This window comes from Palaemon carinicauda, chromosome 33 (genome assembly GCF_036898095.1).
Source record: "Palaemon carinicauda isolate YSFRI2023 chromosome 33, ASM3689809v2, whole genome shotgun sequence".
Lineage (NCBI taxonomy): Eukaryota > Metazoa > Arthropoda > Malacostraca > Decapoda > Palaemonidae > Palaemon > Palaemon carinicauda.
Genome location: NC_090757.1, coordinates 76,104,477 through 76,121,562, shown reverse-complemented (window position 1 = coordinate 76,121,562; position 17,086 = coordinate 76,104,477). Strand labels below are relative to the sequence as shown.

Genomic DNA, 17,086 nt, shown 5'->3' with positions numbered 1-17,086 from the left:
ATATATATATATATATATATATATATATATAAATATATATATATATATATATATATATATATACATATATATATAGATATATATATATATATATATATATATATATATATATATATATATATATATATATATATATATATATATATATGTATATAAATAAAATACATAATATATAAATATATAAATATTTATATATATATATATATATATGTATATATATATATTTATATATATATATATATATATATATATATATATATATATATATATATATATATATATATATATATATATATATATATATATGTATATATGTAAGCATTATGCACTCACTACTATAGACTACTATCAAATTTTATTAGTAACCTAGTATTCTTGAAAATCTATGATAGCATTAGCCTGGAATATTTTTATCACACTAGACCCATAAAAATCAAGACTACCATCACTAGGCTACTATAATCTTATTCTAAATAAAATATAGCCTATCAGAGTAATACATTAAAAATTAAAAGCCTACTTTTGTTTAGTATTGTACAAAAAATCAAAATAGGATTATTTCTAATGATATTATACTACTATAGACTACTATCATATTTTATTAGTAGCCTAGTATTCTTAAAAGACTATGATAGCCTTAGCCTAGAATATCTTTATCACACTAGACCAATAAAAATCAAGGCTACCATGAAATAATCTTTTTTTTAATAATAAACTAGGCTACTATAATCTTGTTTTTAAACAAAATATAGCAGAGTAATACATAGTTTAGAGAGTGGTGAATAAAAAATAAAATAGGATTATTTATCATGATATTACACTATCTTTATATTCTTACTAAAGTAAATATTTGGTCATTCAAGTAAATTTACAACCAATTCTTACAAAGGTATCAGAGTGTTTTACAGAATATCAGGATTAAGTTCTATGCTTAAACAAACGCAGATAAATATACCAACTTCTTTTCCCACGAAATATAAGTATAAAACTATATCTTCATCATATTTCCACTAAATAGAATTTCCAAGGATAAAATGCTTTGTGATCAGACAAACACCAATAGTGTATATACCTTTATAGCTGTTAAGCTTAGGAAGTGCTTCGGTCTTTATTAATCAATTCACCTATCAAAAGTGCAATGTTTTGGTTTTATGCCTATTTTTTTTAATTTTCCCCCAACAGAGACTGCCAGCCACTTTTACTCACTAGAGCTTGGGGGACGTTTTAGCAGATGGAAAATGCCACCCCCCCAAAAAAAAAAAAAAAAAAAAAAACCTTGCATATGAAAATAGTCAGAGGCATCGTGATTCTTTCGAAAGATGGAAGGAAATGGAAGGGCACCTTGTTGAAAAAAGGACTAATTGACAAACAGATTGCTAGGAGAAGGAAAAGTGGCGATAATCCTAGAGATTTCTGTACTGTATTTGATATCTGTCCAAAAAAAATTCATCACTGAGAAGTCACATAGATAATATACCGGGTAATCTGCACTTAAACATGAAAATAATATTGCAAATTTCAGAGGCCTTTTATAATTAATTCTAGAGTCTGATCTTGTCAAAAACATATCTGGACTATAGTCTGTCCAAATCCAAGGTCCCATTCTTATTTGTTTGCTGAAGTTCATTACGAATTCATCCAAATTATAGCATCTACTGCTAGAAGCACTATACTGAATGACTTTTAAAAAGTTGAGTATTACGTCATAATACTCGATTCAACTCCAGATTCTGCACACAGGGAACAAATGTCAGAGATCAGCAAACATGTAGAGATAAACTATGTAAAAAACACAGTTTGTGTGAAAGAAAATTTTCTTGGATTTATTCAAGTACACCAAAGGAATGCAGCAAGCACTGTACCAAATATGAGACATTTGCAAATAATCTTCTGAAATTTTGGCAATTTCTGCAACATTTTGAGACAGCGAACCCAAAATCAGTTTTGTGAACTGCTACAACCACTCATTAAATTTGGCAGGGGGTTCATTCTGCAGTTCACGGGGGCGGTGATGGCCACATTTTTTGGAACTGTGTAGGCAGTGTATGTTTTATTTTCAAGGTTGACCTATTGGTGGGAGTGGGTAGACTCAAGAAGAATTTGCCTATATCTATTAAAACTTAATCTGAAACACAAAATGAATGCTGGAGCTGATGAAGTTCGACCAATACATGAAGATTTTGGGATTTGATTCAACGGAAATTATTTGAATTAGACAACAAATACCAGAAGTGAAGCAACACAGCTATTGGGCAGATTTTATACAATATTTCTTTGCTGCTCTATGTTTCTAGAACATTTTATTTAACAAATTGACAGAGTCCAGAAGAAACTACAGAATCCAAAAATGAGTTTCTTTGAAGCAACACAAGATAGATATCCAGGCTTTGCAAGTTATTTTCTTGCTAGTCTGGAGGAAACCTATCAGACATCTATCATTGACAGACAATCGGGGGTGAATAAAAAAATGGACTGGTGATGATGTAGGCCTCCCAGCAGAAAATGAGATGCAACTTGTGCTAAAAGGTATTATTGACAGAATGTACAATGGAATGGACGAACGATTCATCATTTTGTGTAATTTGGATTTAAAATTTAGCTTTATTTCAAATATTAAGTAGTTGCATCTATAAACAATGAAGCATACAACAAAGAAATGTGTATTGATGTGGAAAGTTAGTATGCTACTAGCTTAGATGGGTTGGAACTGTTTAGCAAAATTGTAGATGGAAGAAGGCTGCTTAAGACACGAGATGATGTTCTGATCACTAACCTACAGGAATTGGTTCTTTCATTATACAATATTAGAATAACCTTGTCTTCCCAAACATTTGAGTTAGACTGACCATAGCAGTATTAATTGCTAGCTGTAAGTGATCATTTAGTAGATTGAATCTTATCTTCTGATTAAGTGTAGAGCAAGGGAGCACAAACAAAATAACTTCGATGACGCGATAGACAAATTTGCAGCTGTAAAAGCTAGAAAATGAAACTGTAACTACATTGTATCTTGCAATAATAATCAATGTCCTAAAATCATTGTCAATTATTTCTATTATCAATATATGTGTAACAGCTTTACCCTCTAATAGCTTTATACCGTTTATCTCCTTAAACATGGTTGATCCTAAGCATCCAGCACTTCAACCTTTTTGTCTTCATTAATTTGACGTATGATAATGATAAATCCCTTTTTGAAAATAGAATAAGATTTATAACTAGTGAACTGTTTTAATCAGTTTTTTCTTAACCATTATGACTATTCATTCTTTATCTCAAATCCATTTTTATTATCAACTTTTATACAGACAATAAATTGTACATTCTCTTTTTTTAACCATATTCATACAATATGTAATTTCTCTTTGGTTATTAAGGGTTTCTGGCCAATGTGATGCTTTCTTGTAATCTACATTTTGTTTGCCTTATCATCATTATGGAGTTTATTTGTGGGGGCTAATATATATTACTTGTATATCTATCCTTTATAAAGAAAACTATTTCAGTTTGCAAATTTGTTTTTTGTTCTTTTATTCTTGGCTATTTTCATCATGCAAATTAGAATGTTTTATTTTCAACACAATATATCTGATATAATGAAGACTAGCATTCTCCGGCTAATACTAGTACACTCAAATGAAAAGAGCCCTCCCCATCTTTGGGGGCAGCATAATAGATTTTGTCCCCAGGTACCAACAGCCCACGCGATGTCACTGGCCAGCAGTTCTAGTTTTAGAATCTGGTGCTGGACATATTCGCCCTGACCAACTCATCCCGAGAACGTGGCTTCAACTTGTACCTTAAAACACTTTCAGAACTAGTGCCTTACTTTGAGAATAATTGTCAGTTATGCATGATGGATCCCATTTCACCTCAGAGATATGATGCCACTTGATTGACAACGTCCAAATGTGTAAAGGGAGTTTCACAAAGAAAACTTCATTGTCTACAAGTCTACAAGAGAATTTTCGGCCCTACCAATTGATCAATCACACGAGCAAAAGTAATGCAGAGATCAAAGGTGACGGAGGAGCAACTGGATTGACAGAACATGCATCAGCACTTCATTGTTGGATGATCACTGGACCATGGCTGGTATGAAAGATGACACATACAGCAGCAGAAATCATGAGCAGACACTGAGTGCCCAGACCTACTTCAACAGGAATCATCTGACCTGCTGGTGCTAGACATGAAGAACATTCCAGACCCAATTCTAGCTGAAATGGTAGCTAAATGGGGAAAAGCGCAGTTCAAATAATTCATGGAAGGGCTAGAAGATGAAGGTGATAGTCCTTCCTATCATGCAATCAAGAAAAAATATAATTTCTTTCTTCACACATGGACAGGGTGAGATAATTTCTAAGGAGAAAGTCCTCAAAAGCAATAGTCAATTATTCTCACAACTGTTCGTCTCCTGCCAGAACAAGCAATGTGATGTGCATGAATTCTTCAAGGATGAAAGTCAGTCACACCCTGCATTTCTTCATACATGTCAGAAATCCCAGCTGGTTAAAATTATTGAAGTGCACGTGAACATCCCAGATAGAGAACTAAAGGTAGGTACAATCATTATTGATGGATTAGCACTTATCAAGGCGTTACCTCCATGTACTTCAGAGGCATTTCATGACTATGCTAAAGGTGACATCATCCTAAAAGAGGAATACCATGGTGCCAGGTACGAGCGGGTGGATGTTGTCTTTGATATATACAAGAGGTCAAGTCTGAAACTTGAAATGAGGTTGAAGAGGGGACAAGGAAGCAGAAGAAGAGTGACAGGAACAAGCAAAATGCCAGGTAACTTGCAAAGGTTTATTCGTGATGTAAGCAACAAGACTGAACCGTTTCATTTCTTTGCAAAGACGTATGAATTAGAGATGACAAACACTGTCATCGTCACAAAAGGAGAAGATGCCGTTGGATGCAATGTCTCCATGTTGTCATGAAGAAGCTGACACTCGAAGAATTGTACATACTAAGGATGCAATGCCTGATGGGAGAAAGTCTATTATCATTAAGGTTAATGACACGGACGTGCTAACATAGCAATATCTGTGCTGCCATCCTTACAGGAAATAGTTCTTGATAAAATGAGGATTTCCTTTAGCCAAGGACCCAAGATTTGATGGATTCTGTTCCATTGGGGTAATTTCTGTAATGGGGCTTGAGAAAGCTAGAGGGATCCCATAATTCTGTGCGTTCGCTTGATGTGGTCATCTCTGCCTTCCATGGGAAAGGGAAGAAATTTCCATGGCAAGCTTGGCAACTAATTGGTGACGTTCTTGAAACATTCAATAATCTCAGCCAACATTCAACATTATTTTGCGATCTTGACCTGCAGAGGCTGGCCTCATGTATGACAGATCAAACACAGCTTTTAGCATGGATGAAGTAAGACTATATCTATTTGCCCTCATGCAGAGACCATACAACTCAATTTCACCACCACAAAGAGCCCTCAGTCTTGCTGAATGGGGTTGGATACAGAAAGGAGAGACATAGCAGATATGTTTGACAACACTACTCCCAATTGCATTGAGCTCCCAGTAACCGATGGTGTTCCTATAACAAAGGCTGGAAAGGAAGATGAAAGGGCGTACAGTTGGCTCTCCCTTACACATCATTCTGCAGCTGTGTATGTGAACAGTAGCAGCTGGAGGATCAATGGCATGGTTTGAATATTGTGGTACAAAGTTTATGAAATGAAAAAAGACACTCTGGTGGTCATCTTGAAAAAACAGTGAAATCTTGAAAATATATGTCACTTTGTATTATCAATGATAAAATATTGAAAAAATCGTCTATTAGCTTTATAAAAATTAAAATCTACTTCAGCAGGCTTGAAAACAGGAATCCATACTTAGATCATGTAAATCGAACAACTACAAATACTTCTAAGCCAAACATCAACTTTGGGCGACTAATTTGACGGCCATCTTGAAAAATAACCACCATCTTGATTTTCAACTGGAAAATCGGCCAGATTTGATTAGTATCACTTGGAGAACAAATTGACAAATTTTATGTTAGGAGCATCATTTTCACGATTCCTCTAAAAATTGCTGTTATCTCCAATTTTATGACAAAAGACTTCACTGTAAATCGAAGCAGGTTTTCTAGAATTGCGCAAAACTTCAGAAATTGTATTTGATTGGAGAAGCTTGAAAATAAAGAACCAACCAGGTATCAGCATTATTCCCGTTTCCACAACGATATGATAAAAATATAATACGATCTGATTTTCTTACATTCAATGCATCACTAAAACGCTGAACCGATCGGAGCCCCTATTATCGAGTGACAGTTCAGAACTCTTTGAAACTTGGACAAAATCTGTGTCTAACATTATACATTGACAAATATTTCAGTAATCGTTAATTTTCGATAGGTTTATGTTTTTAGTATTACATAGATTGGAAAAATCTATAACAAGAATATACGCAATTTCCTCCCGTGGATGAAAATGTATTATCCACATTTTCCACAATTATCTATCATTGGACAGTCACCATAGAAGAGGTTCAATTGACAATCTTTGTTATTTAGAGTATCTTTTTTTTACGACATAAAAACATGAAAATTCCGAGCACATCTGCAGGAAGAATAAATTTGTTATCTAAAAATGATATGTAACCTGGATTGCCAATCATACAGACGTCCATAGAATTGAATTGGGAGAGTAAGCTATATCATAAAAAGAAGGTAAGTGAACTTAAGTCTGCCCTGTGACCCAGTTTGGGGCGTGAGTAAAGTCAAGTCTCCTTATCATAAAGTTCAGGGTCTCCTGGATTTGGTGGAGTTCTTTCTCAACAAGTAACTGGCGTCGCCCTTGTAGTCCGTCAAGGCCTGTCTCCACTATCTTGAGCTGCAAAGAGGTGAGAAACAAAGATGATGGTCAAAATCTGATCCGGTCAAATAGTATATGAATACTTACACAGTTGACAAAAATAGCTATGACAGAATATTGTGGTACTGAGGAAGACTATAAACTGTAGCTAACAAAACGGATAAAACAGTGGTTTTCAAATATAAAAAGATGATGTTGGATTGTTACCAAGATGGGAAGATACTATAGTCATTGTATTGATAAACAACTCTTAACTTAACCGGCATTGTATCTATTAAAAGGAGAACCAATAATATAATGGGGATAATACGTTGTAGCTCCAAGAGTGACATTTAGAATAGTTGTTATTGTATATATATATATATATATATATATATATATATATATATATATATATATATATATATATATATATATATATATATATATATATATATATATATATATATAGTTTCAAAATGCTCATTTTTTAATTCCCACGAGTATTCTGCATCTCCTCTGTAGAATAGAGGACTGCAATCAACTGGTTATTCATTAGAATGTTAGCTAAGCAGCTGAATCATTATAGGCAATTCAGTCTATTTGAAAAATTGTAATTGAAGAAATTATAGATAAAAAGAAATAGAAAGAAACTCACTCTCTCTTCGAATCGCTTGACAATGGCTTCGACTGCAGTTCTGAAAGTTGGGGGCAAAGCTTCTACTCGGCAGTCTTCTACAGCAACTGAAACCAGATGTTGATGAAGGAAAATTATTTTCAAATAAAGTTAATAAGAAACAACGAAAATATCCCTGGTTATAAGAAAATCTTAATTCTAATTCTAATATTTGGATGCCATAATCGGCTATCTCACTTTATTACAAAGTTTTTAGAAGAGTGCTTTTACAAAAAACATAAAAAAAAATAAAAAAAGAAACTAACGGAACTTATATTTGTCTACTATTCATATTTATACTCTACAAAAGGATGTACATGCCAAAAGAAGAGGTCCAAGCTGTAAACTTATTATAGTTCAGGCTTCGATTAGCAAAATTGTTTACGCCACAAAAATTTATTATTATTATTATTTTTTTAACTATGTGTATATTAGACACACTTGAGAAGATAATATCTATGATATTTACATATGATTTTAATAGTGAAAATGTGGGAACTTTTCCTATGAAATTATATGTATATATATTCATTTTAAAATATTACTCTATATATAGCATTATAAGCATCCGTACGTCTATTTGAAATAGATTTATTGTAAAGAAGTAATACGACATATTCTAAATATCATTCACGAAAGAAAAGGATGAGAAACTTATCCTGCCATATGTGCATGTGAATATCATTGACAAATGTGATGGAAAAACAAATTGCTGTTAAACATATAAACGTTTAAACCAGAAAAATGACGGCATTGTTATTTTTAGTATGCGCAAAAATATTATGACAGAAGACTACATTAATGTGTTATATAATTATATTCTATAAGAAAGTCAGATTCCCAAGGACATATTGAAAGTTTAAACTATTTTCTAGTCACGAATATTTTTGGGCTTGTAGACCTATTCATTTGTGAATGAGGCTATACAAATTGAAGTTTTACAACGCAATAGGTAGGTAATATAACCTTACCATGCTGATGAGTCCCACATATTTCCACAACTAACGGCTGAACAGGAGAAGAGTGAAGGGCCACTGGAGTGAGTGGCAGAAGGGCACCGTGGGAATCCCTCACTTTGACAACGTTGTGAGCCGAGACAGAAACAGTAGGTGGTCCTAGACCTAGAGCCTTCAGGAGGGCCACTTGTACATCTCTGGCCGTCCAGTGCGGGTTCAGAACAATGGATATCAGCTGTTTCTTTCCTTTGCTGTTGCTGTCATACAATTTAGCTGTAAGAGAGTTGTTTCTCCTGTTACACGATCCGAAGAATTTGTTGTTTTTGTGTTATATAATCTGAAGAGTAATTTTTTTTTTTCTTTTTTTACACGATGTGAGACATATGGTGTTTCTGTTACGTTCTCTGAATAAACATGGTTGTTGGTAATAATCAGCTGTATTTTTTTTCTTTTTTTACCAAGATAAAAAAAAGTTTTACTAATTTTGTAACTTTGAATTCTAAATTCTGTACACCATGGAGGTTAACTTTACATCAATAGTATCAAAATCTAGTGGCATGAGAGAGAGAGAGAGAGAGAGAGAGAGAGAGAGAGAGAGAGAGAGAGAGAGAGAGGAGAGAGAGAGAGAGAGAGAGAGAGAGAGAGATCCCATAACCAATTCATTTGCTTATTTACTGTCATATTTTCTAACCGATGCCAATTACCAATATCACAAGTACTCTGACACCCACCCATAGATATGTAGGCAAAATATTTTGCTGCTTAATCAAAAGACAGCAGGTTTCGAATTATCTTCATTTTAAAAGAATTAATATTGGAATTGTTTTGAAACGTGAACATAAACCTGATCAAATTCACCAAGTAACAAAGTTCTCGAGACATAATTATAAAGCAATTAAAGTTATCTTTAAACGACACATTATTAATATAACAGGTTATATTAATAATGTCTTACCTTGGTAGAAATATTTTCCTGTTTTCTACGACCATCATCACGACGTTAACAAGATAACGATTCACAGAAAACGTTTCTATCAAAATCGATCAATAACACTGATTGTGCTTTAAGGAAATGCATTTTGTGAACACGCCTTGTGCTAGCCATTACCTTCATCAGAGAAACTGAGACAAAATATTCAGTATAAAGAGAGAGGAGCTACTTACAATGTTCAGATAGCACCTTGACGACAGCCCACAGAGTTGGGTGGGTGTTGTCCTCTTCCATCCTCCTGGGGTAAAGGGAAACTCGTGTAAACAACGAAACGTATCTCTACTTGGACACTTTCCCATTCACATTGGACAAATCACCTTTATAGATGTAAAACACTTCGTTCCAAACATCATGCACCAAAGATCAACAGGGGTTTGGGAAAGACGTTACACCGGGGGAGGTTGTATCCTGTGCCTACACACCGCCAGCTATCTAGATGAGCTCTTCTACCGCTAAGCAGAGTGCAAGAAGCAGAAACATACACGCTCCAAGCTCAGTTGGGGTTCGCACGCATATGATCGCCCGTTGCAAAAACCTACATCTTGGATTTGCGCTAGAGACGTGTAGGCTAAGGTGATAATTGCCATTAAATTAGTGATATGTACGATAAAAAAATGCATTGTTTATGGCTCCCTTTTATGATTTCCCATTTGCATATTATACGGTTGCACGCACACACGTATACATACACATAGACACATACACTAATATATATATATATATATATACGCACACAGACACACACACACACACATATATATATATATATATATATGTATATATATATATATATATATAATCTATCTATCTATCCATATATATATATATATATATATAATCTATCTATCTATCCATATATATATATATATATATATTTATATATATAGCCTTCAATGACAATTGCATTAAAGAAGCTCCCTTTTATGATTTCCCATTTGCTCATTATACGGTTGCAAGCACACACGTATACATACACATAGACACGCACTAAAATATATATATATATATATATACATATATATATATATATATATATATGTATATCTACACACACACACACACACACACATATATATATATATATATAAACTATCTATCTATCCATCCATCTATATATATATATATATATATATATATATATACATATACATATATATATATATATATATATACGCATACACACATATAAATACACACACACACACACACACACATATATATATATATATATATATAAATACGCTCATACATTAATAATTTACAATTTATGTATAAGTTTTTGTTCCATGACATGTGTATGCCTTTGTTTCCCTGACGATTCAACATAGTTACGTATAGATCGATTAGATGAATTACTATAATACAACAAAGGGCTACATTTATGCAAACATCTGTATATACACGCAGGATTGTACATAGCATGTAATCAAATATATTCACGTGTCTAATCTGATAAAATGTAGGCTTTTGATTTAAACGCAATGCTTGTGCTCTAGGGGTCTCTATCTCCCATCGCCCCCCCCCCCCCCCCCTTTTTTTTTTTTTTTTTTTTTTTTTTTTTTTTTTTTTTTTTTTTGTAAAATTCATACACCTCGTTTAGATGAAACTATTCACAAGGAATGCGTCACCACTATGCAAAACGGTTTTTATAAAATTGTGTAGCCCATCTATCATTGTATGCGAGTGATTCGGAATTGTTTTCTTGAATTAAGATTTTGTATTTGGCCAGGAAAATGGCATTGATAATACAATGATTATGCTGGTAGACCCAGGAAATATACAGAATGTTTATTTTTTTTCTCTTATTTATTTTTAATGTTAAATGTTCCTTACATTATTTTTCCGTTGATGTGACCTATTAACTTTCATTGGTTATTATATCTTAGTTTCCAGGGAAGGTTACCTGCATGTTGTTATTACAGGTAGTTATCTATCAACACCCTCTGCATATATTTCTTAATAATGAATTTTATGAATAATTTTCAATTGATATTTCACAGAGACAGGTTTCAAACTGCTTGAAGACCTAGTGTATAAGAATGTAGTTTACTTGCCAAGGGCTGTTATACAATAATGTTTATGTAATTCTGTTGGTTTTTGAGTTTTACCAGAGTAGGTAAAATTCAACATTAATCCATAACTGCTTCCAATTCATTTCAGCTTTTCAGTCCTGTGTACATGGATTATTCATTATGAATTGTCAAATTATAGAACGTCTCTAGAGTATTGATTATGCTCGTGATACCCTTTTTGTAGATTTATCTCATGTGTCCTATTAATCTTTATTCGTTAAACTCATATAACTTTTTAATAACATACCATGACGTCATAAAAGTAGGACTAAATAGTTACTACTGATTACTGATACTTTTTTGTTAGCAAAATTATTTTTTAAATCAGAAAAAGTGGGAGGTAGATATAACTTTAAATTATTCATGTACTACTATGTATCTAAAGGTGTTCTATTTTGTTCATATATTTTCTAAAATACTAAACATCCGTGCCAGAGCATATGAACAGCCTTTCATTCGAGGATGCCTGTTACGGATGAGGCCCTACCCTCTTGAGTTCTCGGGATCAAGTGGATATCACTTCACCTCTACTGCAAGACTAAGCGTGAAAGGAGTCCTTCTATATTCTGGGATAAGCTCAGACTTCTCTGATGAAGTTTATAGACATTAAGATTAAGGATTCCAATAAATTCTTTTGTAGAGTGAGGTGCGAGTCCTATTTGAGTTTGTAACTATATTTATAGCTAATCACAAAAAAAACATTTATACCTATACAAGTGCCATACACGTAGATATTACCAATAATTAAATATGTTGAAGAAAAAAAATAAATAATTGGATACCAAGATTAATGTGCAATAGTATCACAAATAAGGACAAGAGGACATTCCCTTCCATTTTTCTTGCCAATCAATTTCAGAAGACATTCGTACTATAAAGGAACAAAGGCCCTTGATGGTTAAATGTCAGATTAAGGAAGGCACCTCATTTGATTAATCTATCGAACCACCATAACATGAGCGTAGGAGTGGGGGGCACTGGGGAGCCCCCAAATTTTTTGTCGAAAATTTGCTTTTCTATCTTTTACTTCAGAAAAGATTAATGAATATTAAATTGCATATAATTAATAACTAATTTTTCATAAGAATTATCATTCAAAAGCAATTTCTCTTCAAAGAAGGTTTTTTTTTTTTTTCAACTTGCATTTCTGTTAGAGTAAGGAATTATTCGACTTATATGTATATGTTTACATTGTATACATACATACATATATATATATAGCCTACACACACACACACACACACATATATATATATATATATACATATATATGTATATATATAATGTATACACACACACACACACACATATATATATATGTGTATATATATATATATATATATATAATGTATACACACACACACACATATATATATATATATATGTATATATATATATATATATATGTGTGTGTGTGTGTGTGTGTGTATGAGTATATAATTTAACACATATACGCATATGGATATAATTACATATATACATAACTATATATATGCATGAACATATGTTATGATTATATATATATATATATATATATAAACATACACATATATATGTAGATGTGTATATGTATATATATATATATATATATGTGTGTGTGTGTATATATATATATATATACACACACACACACATATATATATATATGCACACACATATATATATATATACACACACACACACACATATATATATATATACACACATATATATATATAAATATATATGTATATATATATATATATATATGTATGTATATATATATATATATATATACACACCAGTAGATTTTCTGAGCTCATGAATCCACTGTCTTCTCTTCCCTTCCCTGGTTCGTTTGCAACTCTAGGGACCTATTCTGTTATCATCTACTTCATATTTCATGTCTTTCTCATTATATGTCCTGCCCATGTCCATTTTTTTTTTTTTTTTTTTTTACATGTTGTTAGAATATCCTCTACTTTGGTTTGCTCTCGTATCCTTGTTGCTCTTTTTAGGTCTCTTATAGTTATTCCCCTCATTATTCTTTCCATAGTTCTTTGAGTTGTAACTAGGTTATGCTCCAAAGCTTTAGTAATCCAAATTTCTGATGCATAAGTTAATACTGGTAGAACAATCTGATTGAATACTTTTCCTTTTAGAGAAAATGGCATTTTACGTTTCATATACAGTAGTAATCTCATTTTGTTTACCAAAAGCTCTTCATCCTATGCTTACTCTTCTTTTAATTTCAGTTTCATGTCCTGGGTAAACACTTAATATCTAAGTACGTATATTCATTTGAAATCTCTAGAGGTGCTTCCTTAACTATCATTACTTTTTTTGCATTTTCATGAAACATTACCTTAGTTTTGCTCATATTAATTTTCAGTCCCACATTTCTGCTTTTTTTATTAAAATCTTCTATTATCTTTTGCAATTGCTTACTTGATTCACTAAATAGAACTAAGTCATCTGCAAATCTTAAGATGTTAAAGTACCCCCCACCTCCTCCTATGTTAATTCTGACATTTTTTCCAATCTAAATTCTTAAAAGGTTCTTCTAGGAACGCTGTGAACAATTCAGGAGAGATAGGGTCTTCTTATCCAATTCCTTTTCTCAACTGAAATTTTCTCACTAAATCTATGTAGTTTTAAAATTGCTGTACTACTCGTGTAGATATCTTCAAGATTAGTGTTCTAACATAAGTATCACCTTTATCTCGTTTTTGAAGGTCTTTCATTACAGCTAAAGTTTTGACAGAATCAAAAGCTTTCTCACAGTTTTTAAATGCCATACATAGTGGTTTGTCATGCTCAGTTGATTTTTTTTCTTTAATTGGCTGGTTAATTACATGGATATGGCGAGTTGTTTAATATTCGCTTCTAAACCCTGCCTGCTCTCTTGGTTGAATAAAGTCTAGCTTTCTTTCTATTTTGACTAAAAAGATCTTTGTAAATATTTCATATATTATTGAAAGTAAACTTATTGAGTGGTAATTTTAATTTTTTCTTTTATATAATATAATGATGACTTTTTTCAAAGCTGAAGCTATAGAGCAGTCTTGTAAACTTTTTGTATAGAATTCAGCGATTTTTTACTTCCACGAAATTGCCTCTATCTATTAGTAAATAATTTATTAGGCTTTTGCTCTTTTTATGCCTTTTAATGCTTTCTTTACTTCTACAGTTATTTTCGGAACAGGCTCAGGTTTTTCCTTATTTATACTGGCAGAATTATTTCTTATATCACTATTGTATGGCATTATATAGAAATCCTCTGCAATTTTTATCACTCCATCTCATATTTTGATATATCAATTTTCATTCGTTAAAGAAAATATCTGTTGGCACCCTGTTCTAAGTCTTCTTTTTATTAACTTGATATTTCTTCCTTTCTTTGGTGTTTTCTCCATTTTATCCTGATTGTGTTTAAGAATGTCTTATGCTTTTAGCTTGTTTATTATTTTGGATAATTCTGCTAATTTTATTTAATCTCACTTTGATTTTACTCTCCTCTCCGATATTTCCTTTATTAGATTTTGTGTGTGTGTTTTCTGATAGTTTTCCTTTATCTTGTTTAGAAAATGTTCCACCAATCTCTTGTGATGATTCCAATGCAAAATTTGTTAAATTACTATTCATTTCTTTAGATGTTTCCATTTCGCCATGTAGCTAGAATTATCTATTTTGTATTGCTAAACTAAACTGATCATATTTTACTATTATTATGGGAGTGTTTATTTTCTTTCTTAAACTTAGTTTTTTTTTGTCTTTTTTTCCTAAGATCTACACAAATTTTACTTCTTACAATTCTTCAACTTGATTAATAATGTTATCTCTTTAGCTAAATTAACTTTTTCACCGAGAATAAAATCTTTTCATTTTTCGTTTCTACATTTGGGGTTCTCCATGTCCATTGTATATGTTTATTTATATAAAAAAAAAAAGGTGTTCATGATTTTCAGCAAATTCTACAAGAATGATATCCTCTGTCATTTCTTGTGCCTACTCTAAATTTGCCTACAGCTGATTCTCCTCTCTTCTTATGAACTTTTCATAGAAATCATTCATAAATATCTCAAGATCTTCACAAAAAGTTCCTCTTTCTTCCTCTGTAATGAATGTTGTTGGTGAATACTTTTTATGTAATTTGATAATCAATCCTGCAATTCTATAACTGATACTATAAGATTCTTCTGTTACTTGCACGATTTTTATTAATAAGAAAACCCACCCCCATATCCTTTGTTCCTTTCATGGCCTCTGAAGCAAAACATATCATCCAAATCTTCTAATATATCTCAATACTATTATATCCTAATTTATTTACTCCAGCTCTTCTATTAACACAGCAAGATCTTTCCTGACAATGTACGTTGTGAGGTTCAGTTTCCAAAGGTGGCGTCTTTTAGTCAGTTTATGTATGTATGTATGTATGTATGTATGTATGTATGTATGTATGTATGTATGTATGTATGTATGTATACATATATATATATATATATATATATATCTTATTTATATAAAATAGATAATAATGCCATTAATAAAGGGAGAAGGAAGACTCTGAGAAATGTAAGAAGCTACAGAGGTGCAGATATTGGCAGTGATCGCTAGCTTCTCATTGCCACACTGAAATTAAATCTGAGAGCACCCAACAGAAAGGTGGATAGAGTACCTAGGTTTGATACAACTAAACTTTTAGGAGAAGAACACAGAGAAACATTTGCAATTGAATGTAGGGATCGGTTTGCAGTCTTTGAGACTTTAAGAGATGAAGAGCAGAATATTAATGAAGAATAGTGTGACATTAAGAATATATATCAGTCAGTTGGAAGTGAAGTCTTGGGGCACGCAGTTACAAGGACAAAGTCGGGGATATGAAATTGATTGTTGAACATTTTCGAGGAAATAATTAAAATTACAAGGTAAAGCATGCTGAGTATTCCAGTATTGATAGTGAGGTCAAAAGAAAAGCCAGGAATGACCGGGGAGAACATTTAGACAGTAAAGCAGATTAGGCTATGAATTCAGGAAGGGCCTATGGTGTAAGAATCTCTCATAGAATTATTAATGAAATCTCAACTGGCGCAAAGAAGAAGCATATAACCATAAAAAAAGATAGATTGATCTATTATAACAACAGAAGATGAAGAAAGGCAATGTTGGATGGAACACTTTAGTGAGGTTATGAATAAGAGATACGAAGGGAATAATTTGATTGATAGACCTGAAGCTGATGAAGACCTTGATGTGCCCCCAAAAAATAGAAGAAATGGAAAGCTCCTGGATACAATGAAATAACTGCTGAGATGCTACTGGCCGAAATGAAGCAACTCCCAGAATACTTACAAGATTATTTTGTAGAATGGGGCATCAAGAGGCAAAACCTGATGAATGGGAGTTAGGAGTGTTGCTTAAAATGGCCAAAAAAAGAGGATACCTGACTGATTACAATAATTACATAGGCAGAACACTTACGTCAGTTGTTATGAAAATATACAGTATGGTTATTCTAAAGAGACTAGAGAGAAAGATTGATGAAAAGCTGAGAGATGAACAAGCATGATTTCGAAAAGG

At 32.3% G+C, this 17,086-nt stretch overlaps 1 protein-coding gene across 1 annotated transcript; it reads right to left on the bottom strand.

Annotated features, from left to right (window-relative positions):
- Positions 1-319: 319 nt before the first annotated feature.
- On the bottom strand, positions 320-9,929 carry LOC137625990 (uncharacterized). The gene is made up of 4 exons (XM_068357073.1): positions 9,626-9,929; positions 8,477-8,734; positions 7,488-7,573; positions 320-6,868 (listed from the first exon to the last, which is right to left on the bottom strand). Exons 1-4 carry the CDS (start codon positions 9,684-9,686, stop codon positions 6,716-6,718), a joined length of 558 nt encoding a protein of 185 aa, XP_068213174.1. The 5' UTR covers positions 9,687-9,929; the 3' UTR covers positions 320-6,715.
- Between the last annotated feature and the right edge of the window lie 7,157 nt (positions 9,930-17,086).